The 23,364-nt window shown below is 39.9% G+C and overlaps 1 protein-coding gene across 9 annotated transcripts; it reads right to left on the bottom strand.

The window, feature by feature from the left end:
* Positions 1-2,679: 2,679 nt before the first annotated feature.
* On the bottom strand, positions 2,680-21,501 carry LOC105234093 (serologically defined colon cancer antigen 8 homolog). 9 transcript variants are annotated; one of them, XM_049448599.1, is made up of 7 exons: positions 20,434-21,484; positions 16,482-16,719; positions 14,049-15,491; positions 13,887-13,983; positions 11,689-11,806; positions 6,310-6,523; positions 2,680-4,417 (listed from the first exon to the last, which is right to left on the bottom strand). In XM_049448599.1, exons 1-7 carry the CDS (start codon positions 20,610-20,612, stop codon positions 3,005-3,007), a joined length of 3,702 nt encoding a protein of 1,233 aa, XP_049304556.1. In that variant the 5' UTR covers positions 20,613-21,484; the 3' UTR covers positions 2,680-3,004. The 9 variants fall into 9 exon arrangements, 8 of the variants coding, with proteins under 8 accessions (XP_049304556.1, XP_029404314.2, XP_049304557.1 ...); XM_029548454.2 differs by having other exon boundaries at positions 2,681-4,417; positions 13,899-13,983; positions 20,434-21,483; XM_049448600.1 differs by lacking the exon at positions 6,310-6,523 and adding an exon at positions 6,021-6,142 and having other exon boundaries at positions 3,076-4,417; positions 20,434-21,481.
* Positions 21,502-23,364: the final 1,863 nt, after the last annotated feature.

Genomic DNA, 23,364 nt, shown 5'->3' with positions numbered 1-23,364 from the left:
TGTCATAACACATCCTAGGGCGTTGTCTCCAAAAAGATTATTCGTATGAGAAGGAACATACGAGTACAATAGGAGCAACAACTAAGAAATGTTGTAAGATTATACTAGATTTTATTTATTTCTTTTCTCGCTTTATTCAAATATAATTTATCTAAGCCATTGAAACTCAAATTTGTGAAGACATAAAATATTAATTAGTAAATATAAGTAACACGCGCACTACGAAATTGTCCAGAAATTTGAAAATTTTTGATAACTCTACCCACACGTAAACTTACGTCAATAAGCCCATGAACGGCACTTCCAACATTTAAGCACTTGCCTTTGTCAACTTATGCGTCTGTGGCATGTCACTTCAAAAACCCATAACAGTAATTGAATAATTTCATTTTCACAGCTCAACAATCCATTGCTGTCAATTAAGTCGTATTGATTACTCGTTTTGCCATAAATTCGGTTTAGCAATGGAAGTGGCATTTTGACCTTCTGCTCTTTTGATTGTTATCGGACAGAACATACATACAAATCGTTAAATTCAGCAATGCCAATAAATAATATTAATTGAGGAAATGGTAAAGTTAGAGGCAACTAGTTGAACTGAAAGCTAATTAAAGGAAATGAGAAAATGTTCGTTTAATTTCTTCTGCTCAAGAAGAAGGCTGACTTCCGTAACCGTATTAAAGGATATAATGCAGCAATTTCAAAACCACAAAAAAATTTAGATTCGATAAAATATTACGCTCAGTTAAATATGTATATGTATATTGAGTAATAAAAGACCGAAAGCTCCTCAGGATTGGGAAGAAACTATTCGAGCCGTTCGATACTAAACGAGGTTTCAGACAAAGTGATTCCTTATCTTGGGAATAGAGTGGGTCTGATAGTGAACGAGGGCAAGACGAAATATCTCCTATCATCAACAAACAGCCTCGAATTTCAACGCAGGATAACCTTCGTTCACACGTGCTACTTCGGACATAGTCGGAGATTGAGTTGTTGGTATAATGATTACCTAATCCCCCTCAGGTTGATAAGGCTTAGATAAGCCGTCATCGACGTCATCCAACAGTAGGCCCCGGAAACGTGCTGTTTCGACGAGGTCGGACAAAAGAGAGAAGGGTGTCAGACGAGTAGGGTTAGCAGGGCATGCAAAGAGGTGGCACCCTGGATATATTTTTTGAAGTGTCAGGGTCTAATATGAATAAGCAAAAGTTTAACCTGCTACAGTATCCAGAACGAAGCTGCTCTCGATTTTAGCGGAAACTCGAGTTCTTCGTCAACAATGGATGGTAGTTTGACTCCAAGAAAGGCATTGTCTGAGAGGGAGTCGGTGAAGGTGTTAATGGCTCCGCTTTGAATAGTGGTCAGTGTTTGTCGGAAGCTAATATTCCCGTCCTGCTATATAGAGCAGAGACATGGACAATGAAAACATCTGATGGGTTGGCGTTACGTGTTTTCGGGAGTTTTCAGTCCTCTGCGCATTGCGAATAGCGAAAAACGCAGTCGATGAATGGTTAAGCTGTACAAGACATACGATAGTTCAGCGAAAAAAGAGACGGACTACGCTAGCTTATTGTCCGAATGGGTGAAAACGGCAGCGGAAGAGGAAGACCTCCACTCCTTTGGAAAGACTAGGTGGAGAAGAAACTGACCACACTTGGAATCTCCAATTACTGCCAAACAGCGAAAAGGAAAGAAAGTCTTTATTAATAATATGATTAATAGAAACTAAAAGTCAATTCGTTCATCTGAGCTGTCATCATTAATCACGCAGTTAAGACGAGAAGCTTTCAAAAAGTTTTAGGTGAAAAAAGTGAATTTGGGAAAATGTGAGTCGATTAACTGATAGCAGATTTCAAAGAGCAGAATCGTAGATTAGCTTAGGTTAGTTTGGTAAGCTAATGAGCCACACATAAACCAGTTTTGGGCCTTTGCGATGTCAGCTGGAGTTCCGCTTTGAAGCCATGAGGAGGAGTATTCATCTTTTAGAATGCCTGCGTGTAACGCGAATTTCAACACACTCTGACCTCACTAAGATACCTCTTCCAGTGCTTCCTGCCGCCAAATGCTTAATGCGAAGCCTTAGCAATACGGAAAGAGTGAATAAGAGGCGTTCCATTGTTTTCCTGGCACTTTACAGCTGACATTTTTTGATCTTCTCACCAAGTATGCTCCTACAGACGCTTTCGACGTGTTGTGATTATCCTTGCCATCCTCCTGTCCACATCGTCGTATAGAAAAGGAATCAGCTTTCCAATGTTTACCATGTTACATCAGTCTTGACAATCTCGTCCACTATCTCATTGGCTTTGTTGGTTTTGTGACCTGGCGCACTCTACTGCTACCCCGCTTTTCAAGATACTTCTGGCCGATATGCAAAACAAAGTTGAAGCCTTTATTGCTCCTGGCTATTCGCGTAGATCCTACAGTTGTCTGCTGATGCATTAGAGGCCAGCTCCTCGGTTCTAATAGCAAAGACCTCTACTTAAAATATACTGCAGGCTCCCACCAGCTTAAAAGCATGTTTTAGGCCCACTTTGGATAACATATAACCGCATCAAAAAAATAAATCGATATAACTTTTGAAAGAGTAAAGCTGGTTGTAACGCCTTGACAACTACCTGACTTATCCGAAGATTTTATTAATAATATCTTTCAAACCACCCATAATCTGGTACTAATGAAAATGCCTCCTTAAATAGGCGAAAACATGAGTATCAAACTAACGTACTACAAACTAACTTTGTATATATATTCACAAACTCTGTATTATATTTATTTGCATCTTAAATAGTATCGAAGTAGTTTTCACATATTTAATTTAGGTTCTTCGAAATTAAGAATTTTGCCATTCGAATGCTTATTGTTACAGACGTCAATAAATTTAATAATTTTATTAAATCTAAATGTTAAGAATAACATCTTAATCTATCTTACTTACATACATCTGACATTTAGTTATGTGCCTCGTTTATTTTACAAATTATTCAATCGGTTTATGCTTCTAAGCTCTCCTATCTTCGCTCGTAACATTTATATTAACTGTATTTTCTATGCTGTCTGTACCTCCCACCGTTATGCGTCTGATAGCCGTTTGCGCCGGTGAAATGCTCATTTCCGAAATCGAATCAAATTCAGCATTGTCCTCTACTTCGGTGCAGGAACCCGACCCGAATGAACGCATCAAACTCGGACTGCTTATGCTAAACTCCAACTCGAAGGGATCGTATAGTTCGTTGGAACTACAAACACTGCCGGCCACCCATTCAGCGCAACTACTTTTTGGTTGCGGACGCGGAAGGCTGTTGTGACAAATTGGATTTTCCTCCGCCGACTGATCCGCTGCTACCGGTACTTCCTGGCCCCACAGCGCCACTGCCCGTTCGCGGTTGATTGCGGCTCTCCGTTGTTGAGCGGCCAGCAATGCTCGCGGCGACTCCACCGGCAGGTGTCGCTGCTGTTGAACTGTTTGGTGGTGCTGATGTTTGACCTGCGAGTGCTGTCGTTGGTGGGTTTGATGTTGTGACGATACCTCCGGTGGTAGTGCTGGGCGTTGCAGACGTTGTTGCGCCTTCTTCACCGACACTCGCTCCGTCGTATTGATATGCGGACTGATCGTAATCGGCAGCTGTGTAGTCGCCATAACCTGCCTGTCCGCCACTGGTGTCGTAGCCGCTCTGTCCAGTGGTATCATATTGTCCTGCAGTACCATATTGCTGCTGGCTACCATCGTACGCTGACTGATCGTAGCCGGAGACATCGTATCCACTACCATCATATTGCTGTTGTCCATAACCCTCATAGCCGCTGTAGTCGGTATTGTAGTCATTGCTGGCGCTTGTGTTGGGAGCGGCCAAGTTAGGATCGGAGCCGCTGCCCGATATGTCTGCCCCGGCGGTGACGGTGTTGATTTCGCCGGCTGTGTAGTCTTTGGTATAATCTTTGTCATAGTCTTTGCTGTAGTCTTTTGTGTAATCTTTGTCATATTCTTTTGTGTAGTCATAGTCGGTCTTGGTTGTGTCAACGGTGCTTGGCATTGCTGTGCTACTGCCGATAAGCTCGTTGCTTGTGCGCCGTTTTTCGCCTTCTCCCAAATTGTCTTTGATATTTTCGTCATCGGGATCGTTGAGGCCATACTTGCTGTTGTAACTGGACTTGTAGTCATTGAGCGCGTCACTGCTATCATTGGTTGTTGTCTCATAAGTGGGCTTGTTGTACAAGGAACTGGCAGTGGTTGTGACGGGTGCGGCATTAACGCTGTTTGTTGTATTAGCGGTGCTGCTGCCGTAGATGTCGGAAGAGCCTGATTTACCGAGTATGGACTCGTAATTATACGGAGAGGACTTGGCGTAGTCATCAGTAATGGAACGTGTGGCGTCGGCTGTATCAAATGTGGACGGCTTGTAGTCGAGAGAGGCTGTGTGACAATTGGTAGTAATACCAAGAAAAAAGTAATTGAGTGAATAACGTATATTTGTATATCATTAATGTGTGTTAAAATTGAAAATATAGATTGCTATTGAGTCAGAGGAAAAGTTTAGTGTATGAGGTTGCTTGCTATTGCCATTGATGTAAATAAATAGAAAGCGTCAAGCAGCCCTTGATATGTAGATATATTCTAAATTCCCAGCGAGATCACGACTCTATTCAGATCTATAGTCAATAATAAAAAAACTGTTATTTTACATATGGCTCAACCAGCTAACGACTTCCGGTCTTCGATCAAGTAAGAAGGCGAAACATTCCTCTTCAGTATTAAGCATTACGATTTAAGGGAATGCATCTGGAATGTCCAAATCCTAAATTAGGAAGTACAGGGACTCAGATGAGTAAGTTGTTGTAGCATTTACTGCAGTCGGCATAAAAGAAAGATGGGAAAGAGACTTCGACACCGAGTTCTGTCATTTATCCCGGCGGATGAACACTTAGCCACGATCCGTATCAAACCGAAGTTCTTCAACATATTGCTGATTTGCGCCCACGCCCTGATAAAAGAGAAGGACGATGCGACCAAAGATGTCCTTTATGAGCACTTGAATTTCATCTGTGAGCTGCCCCCGCAACGTGCTTGGCGACTTTAACGCCAGGTTGGGCAAATAAGGTATCTTTGGCACAACAGTCGGTAAATTAAACCTCCATGATGAACCATCCTCAAATGTGTTGAGGCTGATCGACTCCGCTGGGGTAATAGACGGAAGACTCGTCTCATTGTTTTAAACGCGCGTATACTTCAAGGTCCTAACATTGACACCGACCACTTTTTTATTGCAGCGAAGCGACGCACCCGCTTCTGTCCGTTTTTTCGTCAACAAACATAAGGAAGGTTCGACATCGAGAAACTGCACAGAGAGCCGAACGATTTTCTTGCACTCCTGCTCTCTGAGAGCACTCTTCAGCAACTCGGTATAAAAGAACTGTGGGACGGCATTTCAGCTGCAAACGAAACCATTGGCTTTCGGAAAAGGCAAAAGAATTGCTGGTACGATGAGGTGTGCTATGTCGCAGTGGTGAGAAAATAGACTGCCTACCTCGCGGGTTACAATCGACCACAACACGTGCGAGATGGTATAGATACCGAGTGTTGAAAAGGGAAGCGAAACACATTAACAGCAAAAAAATGAGAGAGGCCGAAATGCGTGAGTACGAAAAGCTTGACAATCTGACCGACAGGTGTAATGCTCGAAAAATTCTACGAAGACATGCAGCGACAAACAAAAGGTATCAAGACCGGAGCATACTCTAGCAGAACCCCCAGAGGTGATCTAGTGAATGACTCTCTGAAGTCAAGGCAAGGTTTCAAGAGCTTTAAGTTATAATTTTGATCCATCTTGTGACAGCCTTATTTTGACATTCCGTTATATACGCTACTCTTGCTTCTATGTCGCCCCTTCAATCAACCAATTTTCTTTCCTTTTTATTTTGACGTGTATTTGCGTTCTTTGAGTGTAAGTGGATATGATGTCTATACTCTGTACATATAAGAGTATAAACCGAGACTACGCTCTATACTTTTGTTTTACCTTTGGCGCTTGGTAGATTGCCGTAAGAAGTCGGATTACTATCTAACTTTCCAAGGCGCTCGCTGTTTAGCATACGATTGGTTAAATATTCTACATTCGATTGTAAAGTTGATATTTCCGTTCTATGAAGATGCGTTCAGTGAAGTGACATAATTTGGTTCGAGAGAGTTATGATTATAATTTTTCAACAAGCAAAAATATAGACGAGAAAGGCAAAGCAGAAAGATGAGAAAAAAGAAGAAAAGAGAAGAGAAAAACAGTCGATTAGTAAGTCTCATAAAGCAATTACCTTGTCTATATTATAAGTGCGCGCAGAAAAATGCTCTTCCCCCGTTGATTCTGCGGTATCACTATTAGAGCCACGGCCTTCAATCGGACGCGTCAAACTTTGCTGCTGAGCCGCCGCCGCCTGTTCCGCGTGCAACTCCTTATAGCTGGTCCATATTTGCTTCAGCCGATCCATTAGCTTCTCGTTCGTTTCACGTAAACGCAGGCGTTCTTCGCTAAAGTAACAAATATTTTATTGAAAACACGAAATTAAGTGCTTATATAACAGTAAGTTTCTAGGTGGGAAGAGCATTTGCACCACGCTAAACTTCAAAAGGCTACGAAATATTTATGAAAGATTTACGATTTTCGATTTTGCTGAACTATTTTTGTAAGTAAAAGATGTAAATATTAACCGTTAAGCTAAAAGTGAATCAAAAATTATTGCTCCACATGTGCAGCTGCATCGCAATCGTCTAGTTCCAAATCATCCAACGTCAGATCCGGTATGTCCAAAGCTGGGGCGAGCACTTCACTTCGACCGCTTTGCGCGCTCTCCTTTATACGCTCACTTGTCGCTGGCGCAGGCTGTGTCAAGTTAACTTTAACTTCGAGTGGTGTTTTAGCACTTGTATTTCCTGTGTCTGTGTCGATTTTGCGTTCCTTGCCCGCTTTGGGCACCAAACGCACATTTACATCCACTTTAACAGGCGGACGTGGCTTCTTCTGCTGCACGAGCGTTTCCCCGTGACTAATGCAATCGCGCAGCATATTACTGCTCACTCTCTTCACGCCACAGCATTCCTCGCGACGCAATAACTCCTCGAAGTAGGCGCGTGGCTTGCTTTTCGTTGTTGGCGCCGGCCGTTTAACGCTTTCTGACGTGCCGGCTGTGTGTTCGTTTGCTACATGCGTGTTTGCTTTGCTCTCAGTTGGCACCGTCAAGTGTGCACCTTGACATGGGCTCTGACATGCGTGACAAACGTCTGTGGCGGCCGTTAGGTGTTCGAGACCGCTAAAAGTTTGTTTCAAAACTAGATGCTGTTGCAGCCAAGGCAACGGTTCCGTTTTGCAATGACCATAGGCGGGGTGACATGTAGGCGTTTGGTATGTGTTCGTGGTGCAAATATTCGCTGACGCTTGTGGTTTACAAGCGGTGCAGAGTTTTGGAACACTTCCGCAGCCAGCCGCACAGGAGCATGGTGCGCGCGTATAATTCGTGCTCTGTGTGTGTGGCTGAGTTGTATTTAACGAGTGTATGGTAGGCGAAGGAGCTCTTTTAGCACTCGATTGCTCCGTCAATGAAGTTTCCGCCTCCGCTGACGCCTTACAGTCGCTAAGTCTACTGTGCGCTTTACAGCCGCCACTGCCAGACGTGCTAATTGTGGCCGAGGCGTGCGCATTCCAAGCAAAATTTTGGCAATTTCTGTGCAAGCTGCGCCCTCTAGCGCTTGCATTTACTGTTGCTGGTGGTGTTGTTGTGTCTATATTCGTTGCGTTTGTTGTGTTCACATTGAAATTGCTTTCTGGGCGGCTCAAAGTGTGCGCGCTACCAAATGAAAATTGGCGCTCCTCAGTGTTAAGTGTTTGCTTACACGTGGTTGCTTTGTTTGCACTACAACAACATGATGTGCATGCCGTTGGCTCCAAATGTGCACTAGCCACTACGTGTTTCATGTGTTTACTACAACTACAATGCGTGCCGTAGATGCCGCCGATAGCGCCGCAGCGACCGCAATGCGTTTCGGTGCGCGCCGCCGTCGCGCGGCGTCCCTCATCCCTAGCACTACGCGGCCGGTAAGCGGCCAACGGCGTACGATATAAATGTGCGCAACGCTGTTGACGGCGATACGCCGAGAAGGACATGGTGGTCGGTAGTGGTGGCATTTTCGCCAATTCGCGTTCGAGTCGCTCGTTGCTCTTCGTTATGTTGGCCAGTATGTTCTCATCGCTGCCGTAGCGGTAACGTCGCGTGTGCGTGTGCGTTTGTGCAAGTGCTGTAAAGCCGGTTGTGGGCACGCTTTCTGCTTCGGCTGCTTTACGTCCATGCAACTGATTAACGGTGCTGGGCCATTTAGGCGGCGAAGCGTACGCGCTTCCGCTTGCGTCCCAGCAAGTGTGGGCTGACGTGACGTTTTTTGGTTTTGTACCCGTCACTAATTCCATAACGGCGGTGGGCTTGTGTTGTTGTTGTGTGGTGTTGGGTCTTGTGGTCGGCCATGTTGTTGTTGTTGTAGTCATAAGTAGTGTTTTTGTTGCGGGCACATTGGCTGTCGTCGTTGGTCGTGTTGGTGTTGTGCTTGTAAGTTCCGCCGTCGGCACAGACCACGCGATGCCGCTTGTTGTAGTTGTCGTTGTTGCTGCATATGTTGTTGGCGTTGCTATTTTCGCTATTGTAGGTGTCTCGCCCGACACTTTGGCAGTTGTTGTCGGTGATTTTGTGGCCAACTGCGCCTTCGTGTTTGTAATTAGACCTGTCGCCAGTGTTTTCGTTGTTGTTGTTGTTGCTGCGGTGCTTTTTGCTACTACAGTTATACATATGCAGACATTGCAGTGTTCATTGCATATCAGTAATATATAGTTTGTTTCAGGTGTGTGCAGGGTATATTTGTAAAGAATTTTGCATAACAGTTTTGTTTTTGTTTTTATTGTAGTTTATTTTTATTTTTTACATTTTTTTTTTTGAAAATTCGTTAGTGTTATCATTGGTACGCGCAAGCGGGCAGCAGTAAAAATAAATAAAAATTGTGAAAAAGGACAACGCATTAATCCAGCGTGTTCTCTAGTTCTTTGTTTGGTTGGTTGGTTGTTGTTGTTATTATTAATATTTATTATTGTGTGAATGGCGATTTGTGTTGTGCATTACTTTTTAACGTTTTTTTTTTTTTTTGTTTTTCAATTTCCTCTGGTGCAGTTCCGTGTGAATATATGGGGATTTGGCTAGTTATCTCACTTTTATACCCTACACAATGAATTTTTATTTTTACCATATTAAGAAGAAATTCAATTTTGATTTATATTACTATATTATAGTACATTAATTTTCATGAATTTCGCTTTTTTTCTGTTGTATGGAGTGCAGTGGTATTAAGGGTTTACAACCTTAAATTAATTTAATACCACAAAATATTGACTTCTCTTCGAAAATTGTTAGAATTTAGAAAGATGTAAGGCAAATGTTATAGCGAACGTATACATTATACGTTTCTAATATCGATAAGCTCCTCAAATACATACTATTATCTTATAAACACTTACTTGGGATACTCCTAAAATATACTACACAAATACAAAATATTCCTTACAAGTACTTTTATCAAACATTTTGTCTGGCAACTATAAGCTATGGTTGACCGATACGATTCATATCTGCAAATCTTTTAGCATTGTTTTGGATAATAACTCGTACCATATTTGGTGATGATATCTGGTCAAATAAAAAAGTTTTCCATACAAGCACTTTATTCAGATCGTTCAGTTTGTATGAGAGCTATAAGCTATAGTGATCCGATCCAAACAATTTCTTTAGATATTTGATCACTACTTTAACCAATAATCCCTGCAAAGTTTCATGCAGATAACTCGCCAAATGAAAAAATTGTCGATACAGACAGCTATATGTTATAGTGGTGCGATATCGGCCGTTTAGACAAATGAACAGAAAAAAAGACGGGTGCAAGATTACATATCGATATCTTAAAAACAGAGGTACTACTTCGTATATAAACAGATGGAGGGACGGGATCTCTGCCGTAAGGGCGGATCGAACAGCAAAGTGTGTGAAAATGATTCGTAGAACATTTCCAACATAGGCGATTTTATACTAAACAAAAATCGACATGTTCTAGCCTGACATTTCCTTTTGGATGTTAGAACCAACGTGGCAAACTTAAGGAGATGGGGAACCCGATACCTCAATCGATGACAACGAAGCGTACGTTCCATTATCCGACCATGAAGAACAACAAAGCGGCGAGTTGCCGACCGAGCTCTTCAAACACGGCGGCGAAGAACTGATAAGGAGCATTCATCAGCTTCTTTGTAGAATATGGTCGGACGAAAGCATGCCCGACGATTGGAATTCAAGTGTCCTCCTCCCAGTTCACAAAAATGGAGACTCCACCAACTACCCTTGGGTAAGCCTTCTCAACAGCGCATATAAGGTTCTATAGAGCGTACTGTGTGAAAGATTAAAGCCCAACAACAAAACAAACTGATTGGGCCTTATCACATTCACCATGCGCCAAATCTTGGAAAAGACCGGTGAAAAGAGGATTCACACACATCACTGTTTCGTCGATTTCAAAGCTGCTTTTGACAGCTCGAAAAGGAGCTGCCTTTATACCGCTATGACTGAATTTGGTATCTCCGCAAAACTAATACGGCTGTGTAAACTGACGTTGAGCAATACCGAAAGCTTCGTCAGAATCCTGAAAGACCTCTCGGAGCCGTTCGATACCAAACGAAGTTTCAGACAAGGTGACTCCCTATAGTGCGACTTCTTCAATCTACTCCTGGAGAAAATAATTCGAGCTGCAGAGCTGAATTGAAAAAGTACAATCTTCTTTAAGAAGACCAAACTCTATACATCACTCATTATCCCCATCCTACTATATGGTGCAGAAGCATTCACAACGACAATATCTGATGAGTCGACGTTACCAGGTTCGAGAGAAAGGTTCTGCGGAAGTTTTATGGTCCTTTGGCAAAGGCGAATATCGTATTCGATAGAACGATGAGCTGTACGAGTTGCACGACAACATTGATAAAGTACAGCAAATTAAGAGACAGCGGTTACGCTGGGTAGGTCATGTCGTCCGAATGGAAGAAAACACTCCAGCTTTGAAAGTGTTCGACGCAGTACCTGCCAGGTTAAGCAGAGAAGAGGAAGACCTCCACTTCGTTGGAAAGACCAGGCGAAGAAGGAGCTGGTTACACTTAGAATCTCCAATTGCCGTCAATTTGCGAAAACAAGAAACGACTGGGGCGCTGTTGGAAATTAGGTTATAACCGCCGGTGTCTACGCCAATAAAGAAGAATAAGAATGTTTTGGTGTAGAAATTCAAATCAAGATTTTTAATTATTCTTTTTTGGATGAAATTAGAAATACGTCTCTTGTTCTAACTTAGGAGGAGTTGTAATAGAGCCTTTTCTTTCTAATAATTTTGCCAGAAGTTGTTAAATAATTTGAAGTACATTTTAGAAGAGCCCTAGATCCCACAATTGTTTATGAAATTTTGTAAAATTCAATCGAAATTTTAAATAAAACTCGTTTTTTTTCAATCTCTAACCTCGAAGTAATTGCCTTACACCTTCCTTATTCTAAAACAACATTAACTAATATTGTTATTAAATTTTTTTTAATCTAAATGTAGTTATGTAGTAAAAAATATATATTTACTTGTGTTTAAGAGTTGTGTCCTCGAGTTTACTGGTCAACGTTTTGCATTCGCTAGTTAATTTATCCATGAGTTGCTTCTGACTCTGTATCATATCCTCAAGTTCATTTACCGTTTCGACTTTGATACAAAGATAAAACGAAAGTTGCAATATTTAATTAAGTTTGATTAATTTTTAATTATACTAAAGTTTAATGAGTCAAATGTATGTAATGTGTTAATTTGAATTTCACAATTTTTACTTTACGAAAGTGATTTTGCTTTCAATTTCGGTTAGCGCTACGCCAAACTCATGGATAAACTATTGACTTTCGCTGATTGCATTTGAAATTTACTCAACTCCAATAAAATGACTATTCTTGCTAACAATGAGGTTATGCATTAGTGTTGCCAATGTCATTAAAGAAGTATTAAATATATCGGATTTAATTTAGTTTCTATATAAAGTCTTTGAATTGAAAATGTGACACTTTGAACATTCACTGTAGCCAAATCAATAGCTTACCCAAGACGAAACTGCATAGGAAGCAATAACGGTGCATTTTACTAAATAAACTACTTATATACGTATATAATTTATAATATTGATTTGCTGACTGTGCTAGAGTGATATATGAAATAATTTTTTTTAAACAAATTAAATATTTTAAATTATAGTTTTCATTTTTTTCAGTGTAATGTGCTTTTTTGTAATGTGAAATGTTCTCCAAGCTTCTAGTATCTAATTTCATAAAAACATTATATATTATACTTATGTGTACTTTATATATATTCGTGTTTTCATTTTGGGTATTAGGTTAGGTTAGGATAAATGGCTGATCCCTCTGTACGGCGGAGAAATCGCAGTTAGACTGTTGTGTCTTGTGTGAAGCCAGACAAAAAACTCCTATGTTTGGATATTAGCTATCGACAAGGCGCCCTGACCCATCACAAGTCTGCTAAGGTGTTCTATTTCTATTTTTGCTATTTTTGGCTGCCTGAAGGTATTCGACGTGTTTTTGTCTTGTTCTGCCAAAAGCGCGACATTGAAGGAAGAAATATTGAGATGATTATATCTCATCTACTACCAAACAGCTGCTGCATCTGGTAAGATAAGTCATCCCACTGTTTGTATTCCAAATGGACAATGTCGTGCTGAGACAACTACAACCGATGAAGAGTGACCCCTGCTGAGAGCGAAAAGTTCCCTACACCTCTTGCGATTTACCCTAGGCTAGAAAAGTCTTGCAACTTCACAGTTTCTAGTAGTTGACGGACGCTTGCTGCACTGTTTTGAAGACCAACGCTGCAGCAGTGAACCAAAAGAAGCCAACGAAGCACCCACCCGTTCAAAATTCGAAGTTATTGAAACTGAAGTACCTACTCAACCAAGCTCATCAGTCTTACTCCTTCCGCAATACAGCTGTGACCAGGCACCCAAACCAGCCTAACCGTAAAATAGTTCGCTGCTAATGATAAGTAGTCTAGACATCTTTTCGCGTCCTTGATTTCGCTGACTTCACCTAATATCGCTGTACAACTATCAGAGTGGATAGAAACCACTCTGAAAAAGTCTGAACTCCAGAATCAGTTTACAGCGGCCTCCTCCGCTTGGAAGATGCAGCAATGGTCAGGAAGCTTCGAGCCTGGAGCTTGGGTATTACAAACATCGTGGCAAACTTAATGTACCCTGTTCAGGGTATAAAAGATCGCATGTGGAGTTCGTTAAGCCCGCAAACTTTTTTCGCTCGTTTGCGACGGTATCTGATATCTGTATCTGTTTTATATAATTATCCCCGAAAAATTACTATCATCCGTATTAATATTATCCCAAAAGTTTTTTGGGGGCCTTGTTCTAAGGCTTCCTGTTTTTAAGAGCGATTTTTGTTTTCGGAAAACGTCAGATCAAAGTTTATACCCGGAAGGGATCACCTCAAATACTTAATGTAAAAAACACGACTGTGCTACCATACTGAGTATCGAAAAACTTGTTAGTAAGTTTTCTATGAACTATTTGTAACCAAACAAAAAGGTGAAATTTTGGAATTATTTGATGATTCTAGAGGCGAAATCTTTTTACAATGAAATTTGGTATTAACAGATATTAAGTTTTACTTTACTACTTCACACTCCGCTAATCAATTCTACACATTGGTGCTATATTCTACATAAGGTGCATAAATATTGTTTCTATGAGTATAAGAAAAGAGCTTCAAACTACCAAAAGTCTCACCATGCTTCTCTTGCATTTCGGAAATACGTTTGTCTAAATCCTTTTTGGTGGGACGGATTTCATTTTTCATTTCGCCATAAGCCAGCTGAAAAGCAGTAAATCAAAAAATTTTTCAAAATAAGAATATCATGTTATATTAATTTAACTTGCCTCCTTCTCCAAATTGGCGATCTCATCATTGAGACGTAATATTTCGCGTTTGGAATGCAATAAATCGGCATCGCCACGATCCAAACGCTGTCGCAACGATGTTATCTCGGCTGTCAGACGCGTCGCCTCGGTTTTCGCCTCACGCGCCGCACGATCCAATTGTAGTCGCAATGCCGTGATCTCTTGTTCCAACGATTGCTTCTCCGCATTCACTTGCGCCATATCGGCGAGGAAGGTATTGCGATTGGAACGCAATTCCATCTTCAACTCATCGATCTGTGCATTGCGATTCGAGAGATCACGCTTCATATCATTTGAATAGCGTTTTTCACGCTCCAAATCCAACTGCAATTTGGCCACCTGTTCCCACTGACTGCTCAGATCGCCACCCAATTGATCAACCTGCGTGTTGTAGCGTCGTTCGGCAGTGGCACGCTCGTCCGCAATACGACGCGCCATCTCATGTTGCAGTTCGCGTACACGTTCGTGCTGCCGATCGAGCTCCTCACGCAGATGCTTCACCTCCAGCTCGGCTTGAGCACGCTCCATCTGCACCAGATCGTTTATGTAGCGTTTGGATGATGTGTTGCTTGTATACTGCTCCGACTTGGCGTCATCCAATAGTTTCCGCAGCTGGCGTACACTTTCCTCAAGCGCATTCTTCTCCAGTTGCAAATGCTCAATTTGCTTGCGATGGGCGTCGCAGTTATTGGTGGACGAGCTGCTCGCTGGCGCATTTGTGTGGGCACCAGCTAGCACTAGTGGGTCAACATGTGCCAATTTGCGTTTGAGTTCTTCATTTTCCGTTTTCAAACGTTTCAAATCAATATTGGCTTGCATAAGCTCCGCCTCAAGCTCACTTATGCGCGCTTCATAGACAATATTTGGCGCCGAAGCATAACGTGGCGACTTCACGGCAGCAGACGAAGTTTCTTTCTTACTACGTGGCGTGGTAGAAGTTTTCTTTTTATAATGCTGTTGTTCGTCACTGTCGGAAGAAGGACTCGTCACGGGCAGTGTCTTGTCGACACCGCCTAACGTGGCTAGCTCGGAACGTGCGGTCTCCGTGAGGTGCGTGTTCTCGTTGATGACGTCTTTGACTTTGCCAAGTAAATTGGTTAACTCGTTGCGGCAGTATTTGGACTCTTTCTCTAGCTGTTCAATATAGTCTTCTTGTTTTTCAATGAAATTGAATATCTCCACCGGTGCGTGGACGCTATCAGTAACAGGCTGCGGCTGGGTTTTGTTAGGCGCGTAATAATCGAGTGGTGCCGTTGCTGTCGTAGTGCTGGCCGCATAGGGCATTTGTAATGTCAAATTCTCCTTGGAGGATGAGAAGGCATTGAAAGGTTTCGGCTTGCTGCGTACGCCTGGACTGAGGCGTGATTTCTGTGCTGGCGACAAGTACTTCGAGATATCCGAGTATACGGGACGTTCGATGACCTGTGATTCGAAAAATAAATGTGTTAGTATATGTATATAATTAGGAATAAACTGCCTTTAGATGTATGCTTCAAAAACCGAAAATGTTTTTGAAAGAGATTGGGTAGTGAATAAGTTCTTAAAAGAGATGTGGTTAAGTTCAAGGAATAACTGGTACGAAATTGAAGCTACTGCCGAGATTATGCTTAGAAGACTCAAAGCAACTCTGGGCAAAATGAAAATAAAAAAAAATTGAATTCCTGCTCCTTACTGATATGATACGGAACGCGAATAGAAGAGACTAGGAAATCCTGAAATCTCAAAAATCTTATTGAAGAAATATAGCTCCAAATTCCCTACATAATGTCGAGGTACATTAATTAGACCTTCTTCTGTATCTAAATAATACTATGGACTTGTGAAAGGCGCTCATAATCTTCCTCTCTGAAGACCAACTAAACCTCAGATTATTATATTCAAGACTAGCAAGCTGTTGAGAAGAAAGAGATATAAGATGATGGTTTGTAGAGAAAGTTGGCGAATTGAGACAAGAATTATATTCCCCATTGCGGTGCAAGGATGGTAAGAATAGAACTATTGTGCTATCCATTCACATGACTGGACACTAATCATGACTTAAGAGGAACCTCACGTTGTCTTTTGCTAATAAAAGAGTTCAGTTTTTATAAAAAAATAGGCTTATCTTCTTTGAGATGAAAAGCTAGTTCTACCTTCAGTACGAATAGGTGAGCACGGCCGCTATTCGGTCGTCCGGTAAGAATTTTGTCGACTTTAGTGAGAAAGTTGCAACCTAACATTTTTGGTTCGTCGAGTTCTTTATTCACAGCTGATCTATAGAAAATTTTCTCCGATTATCACCAACTACAATCTAACTAACAATCCAATTAGATATTTTGCACTGCAGGAAAAGTTCAATGCACTTCCACGCCACACCAATTAGACAAATTGCCCCACTAAATTTGCACCTAAAATACTTGTTTTCATACTCACCGACAAGTTATCCGAATAGTTATCGGTCGAGTCCTCATTCACATGCCGCATATACGCCCCCGTAGCGCCATTGCCGCCAGCAGCAGAACCAGCGCCACCTCCTCTGCTGGGCGGGGCATATGATTCGGCCAACATTAGCTTCAGCCGGCTAACGGCCTCATTATATGCATAGTTCGTATAATCCATCGGTTTTGGTTTCTTGTGCGCCGCACTCTTGGACGACTTCATTGGTATGTGCCTAAATGGTTTGTGCGCAGAAAGAAAGTTGCATTAAAACTTTGCCAAAATACATTTACTTTATCACATTTTGTTGAGCAAAAATTGTTCTCTTTTCTTTTTGTTGTGGACTTCTAACGCTTTTTCCGCATTTTTCACACCGTGTGTGGCACGCCACGCATTCTAAGCAACAACTAAAGTGTGGCGAGCACAGCAAGGACTACGGAGTCCTGCTGCCGTGCACATTCAGTTCTGTAGGCCGCCACAATTCCGCCCCTAAAACGCCGCAAGTGAAGTTGGAATTCCCTGCTTTTCTTCCCATTTGGAAGTTGTGTTATTTTACTTTGTTCTATGTTATTTTGTTTTGTGTTCGTTCGTTGCTATGGCACTTTCTGATTGGGAAATTAACCTGTTCGAAACACATGGGTGCAATTGTGCCAGTTTTATTGTTTTGGTTTTTTCTTAGTTTGAAGCAAAAAGTGCATTTGGTGGTTGTTTTTTTACTTTTGAGTTTTTGTTTGCTGTTTTTTTTTGTTGCTGGTTGATTTGGTTACGTTTGAGTGCGTGCTGAGCGCACATTAATTCGAGTGGCTGCAATTTTGGGCAGTTCTACAAAATTACTTTCAATCCTTTTCAATGAATTCTCTACAAAGCCAGGCAGTATTTAAACTATTTCGATTCAATTTTGCAACACTTCGCAAGAGTTTGAAGGCAAGAAAAGAAATACTTAATAATTAAATAATTTATAGAAAATCCCAAAAATATATATTTTTTTTTTTTTACGAAAATTTATACATTTTTTGAATATATAATCTAAATCTTTAGTATAAACAATTAGGTTAAACGGTTGAATACTATTCAAGTTTGGTAAAATTTATTAGTTTACATTTAATAACAAAAAGAATTTAAAATTAATTATATATTTATAAAAAATTTTAAATAATAAATTATAAATAAAATAATTAAAAATATATAATTTTCGAATAAAAAAATTGTTATAAATTTTATAAAAAAAAAAATTGACTTAAAAAAATTAATTTTTGTTTATAAATTTTTGAGAATATTGAAAGCACTTCTTCAAAATTAATAAACAGAGATTTATTTTTACAAAAATAATTATTATATAAAAGTTTAAAAATAATTTTTTATATAATAATTAATTAAAAAACAAAATATCAATTTTGAGTTAAAAAATAAATTATTTTTAAATTTTTTACCATAAAACATTTACAGTACAATATTAAAACATTTCATACGCTCGGCTAAATCTACTCAGCTCGTCAAGCCGACTATTGTCATATGTATGTATGTATATGTATATATTATTTTATTTTTTGGACCTACCGATATCGGTGCACTGTAATATATATAAGCCATACAAACTGAACGATTGGAATCAAGTTCTTGTATGGAAAAAAATTTTTAAGAGGATACCATCGCGGAGTCGGTAATGGAATAATATCCATGACAGCGTTACAATCTCCGATCGGACCATTATAACAGCCATAAAACTAAACGCTCAGAACCAAGTTCTGAAATTGAATATAATCGTTCTCTTAAAAACATTAAATTTTGCATTCAAGCTGGTGGGAAAAAACTCTATAAGAGCAGGTGTCTATATTGGGCCATGGACATGACACCGCCCACATTTATGAGAAATAATATATCTTCTGACATACTGAAACTAATTAAAAAAAAATTCGGTACATAAAACTTTTTAATGAAAATTCACGTTCTAAAAGAATGTGTTTCACGCGCTTCGCACAAATTATGGTCAACATAATCGACTTACTGAGCATACTATTAGCACTAGCATTCGACCTTCCCCAGTGACATCGCTTTGCTCTATGGACTTTTGTAAAGTTCCAATAACATCTCACATTTTCGAGAAAAATTTTGTTCAGCAATGAGGACCGTTTCTGTCTCAATGGGTATGTAAACAAGCAAATTGCCGCAGTACGGATGAAGATATTCAAGATCCGTTATTTCATCCAGAAAAAACAACTGTTTAGTGTGGTTTGTGGCGCTCGTGATCTCGGCGATCGGGTGAATGTTTGCCTTGAAAACTTGCCCTGGTTCCCAAACCAAACAAACTTTATGCACCTGAAGGTATTTCCCTGACTTTGATTCTGGCAAGGCGCAAGTGTACGAAATGTTCCATTATACCCGTACTTACCCCTTCCTTACTTGTTTGTTTTATTTTCTAAGACTTTTATCTCTGGAATTTTTTTGTATGCAATATATATCAATCAGATAGCTTGGGTCCACCGAATGATATTGGATTTTTTTAATGGATCTCTTAGTTTGATACCTCCCTTAATACTATATTTAGGTCCTTTAATATGATGTTGAATTTCTACAACAGTCGGAATTAAGAAATCAAAAACTTTGTGTTCCCCAGCGTAAATTGAGGATTTATTAACCGTTAATAATTTTGATGTTAGCTGTCTTCGATCGCCTAGCGCTACTTCTCAGCGAATCGAACGCTGCCCCAGATACTCAATCGCGGCACTTGTGGTGCAACCCTGCGCTAACATGTGTTCTGACGGTAATAGTGTTATGATTCTTTCTTTGTGGATAAATTCCTTTTTTTCGCGTAAAAATCTTTGCTCTAACCATTTATTTTAGTTTTTTTTTTAATTACTAACTATCATTGATTTTAAGCCTTATGTTTTAGAAGTTTAAGAAAAAAATATATTCGCATTTTCATATGTCATACCATTATTGAAGATACGACACTTTAATGAAGGATTCGTAAACTCTCTTGTACTAATTCAACTCGATAACTTTGCTCTTATTGCTTCTTTTATATGTACTTTTTATGACAAGAGAACAGAAGCGAGCAGCGAAATGGGGAATCGAAGACAGCTGTTATTAAAAAACTCACATGATGTGAAGACCAACTTCACTTTTATAAATACCTAAGGGGTTACATGGGTTTACGGGTTTCAAAGATATGAATTTTTATTGTTTTATTAAATTCCACAACCTCTATAATATTGTTCTAAATTCTCAAGTTGATCCGAGTAATAGTTTCGGAGATACAGCCTTGAGAACTTCTGCGCTAAGACTTGAGCAAAGGATTTTTTTTCGATTTCAGTTATTTGAAAAAAAAAATGTCACGCAATTTTCACTGAAATTTCCATTTCTTTGTAAAAATGTCTGCCAAAAATTTAATTTTCTTTTTTTTCCTTCGTCCAAGTTCTAAGTTAAGATTTTAATTAAAACACGTACTTTTTCACTTTAGATGATCCTGTAAGGAGTTACACTGCCAGTGTTAGCGCACCTTTTTTCCGAGGGGTCACCGGACATGGCGTCTCAATGGCCGAGTTTAAGATATTTTTTCCCAAAATTTCAGAATTTCTTTGTTAATAGTGTATGTTTCTAATAAAATATTTAATTTTTTATGTCCGAAAAAAAGTTGTTGAAAAAAGCCTATTTTTACCCGAAGTAATCCATGTAACCTCTTAAGTTATTCAGGAAAATAATCACACCAAATATTTATAAAGTGAAAGCGCTTTTAGCTAAAACTTTTTCATTGACTTTCATTATTACTTGCGAAGTATATTTCTTTCTTGGTCAAAAAGTGCTTATTTTGAAAGATTTCGTAGAGTTTTACTTTGTTCATGAGCCAAACTTGCAAACCGAATATTTTAAAAAATATTTCTTTTAACTTTTTACACAGTTACTTTCCTAAAAACACATATTTTTTTATTAAAAGTAAAAGCGAGCTTGCCTTGTACGCTGCCGCTTGCCGCCGATGCGCGAACTACAAACACTATCCTTATCCGAATGGCCGCACGATGAGCGCCGCCGACGCGTAACGTGATCGCTGCTCAGCAGTTGCGAAACGTATGACTGACGTGCGCTCTGATTGAGGTTAGCTAAGGCAGTGAAGAAATTTTCCGACTTCATCTTCAGCAATGCAGTGTGGTGTAGCCGCTAACAAGGCGCGAGTATGTGGTGAACATTTAGCGTTATGCCTTGGACCGGGTGGTAGGAAGAATCAGAGCAACTTTACTTTGCAAAAAGTTTACTTGTGCTCAACTGTTGTTGTTGTTTGTAATATTTGGTTTAATAATTTGACATGCAATGTTGGCGCAAAACACACAAAGCTTTGCGAAATGTAACAATTTCAAAGGGGGGCAAGGGAAATGCCAACGAGCATGCACTGCCACTTCCTTCCGAGGTGTGGTGTAAATTGTTTGCCAAGAACTTTGTAGACGCGTTGCACGAGAAAACGTTGTAACTCGCTCGATTGCCGACGCTCGTTTTCACGCTGATTTGCGCGTCAAAAGTGTAAAGGCTGCGGTCATTTAACCCGTCCGATTCATTAATTGTGCTTTGTATTTGTGATTTTATTAATTATTTCTGTTTGCCTGTGGTCGCACGGGCGCGCGCGCTCAACTTCTAATTTAGACGTTTAACTGAAACGGCGACAGCGTTGGTGGGCCGCTTTTATAGATTCGCTTTGCTATGCTACGCTATGTTGTTATTGTGCGGGGGGTTCGGTTGCGATGGAACCCATACTAAAAACAAAAATATCCTGTGTAGGGGTAATAAATAGTACACAACCGGAAAGGAACAATAAACGCAGGGGCTTTCACAAATTTTTATGGGTTTCGTGCCATGTAGTGCAAAATGAGCAAAAACCCAAATCAAACCAAACAAATAGCAGCAGAAGCTAATAACATTCCTAAGCATAATTTGAGCATTAACAAGTTGAAAGGTTGCCACTGGAAATGGTAAATAGAACAGTGGTGGGCAGAACACTGGGTGGCAAAAAGAAGTGTGGAAGTACATGCAGTCGAATCGGCACTAAAGTCTGTAAGGACTCCAAATCTACTCGGTCTCCTGTATTCAAATTTCGCTCAGCCGAATATAGAAGCAGTTCAAAAATTAAATTTTCCGTTCAATGAGTGGAATAATATTCACCAAAAATACGTATTTGCTTTAGATCTACAGTTAAACCAGCTCTAAAGTCGGCTAGGACTCTATTCGATATCTTATAACCCAAGTTCATGCAGTTCAAAAACCACATTTTACCCGATTCCAAGAGACTAGCTGGAATTTAATCTTCTTACCAATTACACTGTCATATTACACTTCTTAAGCTTTCCGTTTTCCGAGCAGGTATGTTTGAGTAACCCGAGTGGATCCGAATCAAACTTTGCTTATCGGTCAAACACCCAACCATTTTTTATTTCAGCCATGATCACTTTGCCTGCTGCATATAACTAATCAGAATCTGCCCTCAAAATCGACATAATATGATATAAAACGTAGAGGATATATTCAGAATCAGAATCCAACATCAACGTCAGCCTCAAAATCCAACGCTGAATAACTTTTTCCAATAGGTGCTACTTCGGACTAAGTAGGAAATTGAGAAGTAAAGTTCTCTCTCGACGAATAAAGACCAAATTCTACAAGTCTACAACATCCCCGCCCATAGACATGAACGATCGACGAGAAGACTGCAGAAAATGTTAAGAGGAAGACTCCAGGAAAACAATGGAGCATTTTTACGCACTTGTTCCCCAATAACAATACTACGCTTTAAGCATTTAGGGGCCACACGGTAGGAAAGACTGGAAATATATTGTTAGTCTTAAGATAGGTTTTTTTCTCAGAAATACTGTCTACTTTTACGCGGCTTACCACATACACGCCACTGTTATCCCATTCCACTACAAAAAATATAAACTTATATATGTTTATGGAACCCTCTTAGACCTATTTAACCATATTTCAATGCTTCATCGCTATTAACATGCAACTTTTGCGCCAATTTTCCGCTTACAAGTTTGATCAATACTTGTGACTGAATATCATCGACAAGAACGACGAAGACCGAGCTGATGACTTTTGTCGCTTTCGACAACTTTGCTGGACTCTTTTTGTCTTTTTTTTGTGGATTTCATTATTAGCGCTTTTGTTGCTTGTACTGTCACACTTAATACATATTGTTTTTGTTTTTTTTTTTGTAGTTGATTTTTTTTTAGCCCATCTGTATTTGCGTTTATTTCGTGGTAATTTGAGTGCATTAAACTTTGCTTCGGAATAACGGTACACTTGTGCCTTTTGCATGTATTTCAGTGGCATGTTGTCTTGCCTTGAGTGGCTGCCAGAAATATATGAAAAAAATACAATCACAAACCAAAAACTATTTCTGACAAATGCGGTACACCACACAAGAGCGCAGCTGTCATACAGGCTCGCCTTTGGTTTCACAAACATACCAGCCCACAAGGTCTGGAAGTAAGTGCAACAAATTCTATCAACTTGTCAGCAAATTGATAAAAGTATTTATCGCTGAGGAAACTTTGTTCTTGAACTCCACATTAAATTTATCGCTTATTTTATTTACCATTAAATAGCGAATTATAGCGAATGTGTATTGGTTTCAAGTTAAAGTAAACAGTTGAGTTAGTTTCGCATATCTACAAGGGCTAAACTGTACAAATAACCGAAGAGAGAGAAATTTACGAGCCCGAAAGAGAAAATGGAGATTTTAAATAGTTAGCAAAAATACTCGTTTTTTTCGATGACAGATCTTTTTCAAGTTGTTGCTCAGCCCAATTCACGAACATAAGACGATTCTGATGGTCAAGCGGCTTAAATTCTTGCGTGAATTTGATCTTGTGAGGATGTAGGCAAAGATCTT

This window comes from Bactrocera dorsalis, chromosome 2 (genome assembly GCF_023373825.1).
Source record: "Bactrocera dorsalis isolate Fly_Bdor chromosome 2, ASM2337382v1, whole genome shotgun sequence".
Taxonomy (NCBI): Eukaryota; Metazoa; Arthropoda; class Insecta; order Diptera; family Tephritidae; genus Bactrocera; species Bactrocera dorsalis.
This window is presented reverse-complemented; position numbering and strand designations above follow the sequence as displayed.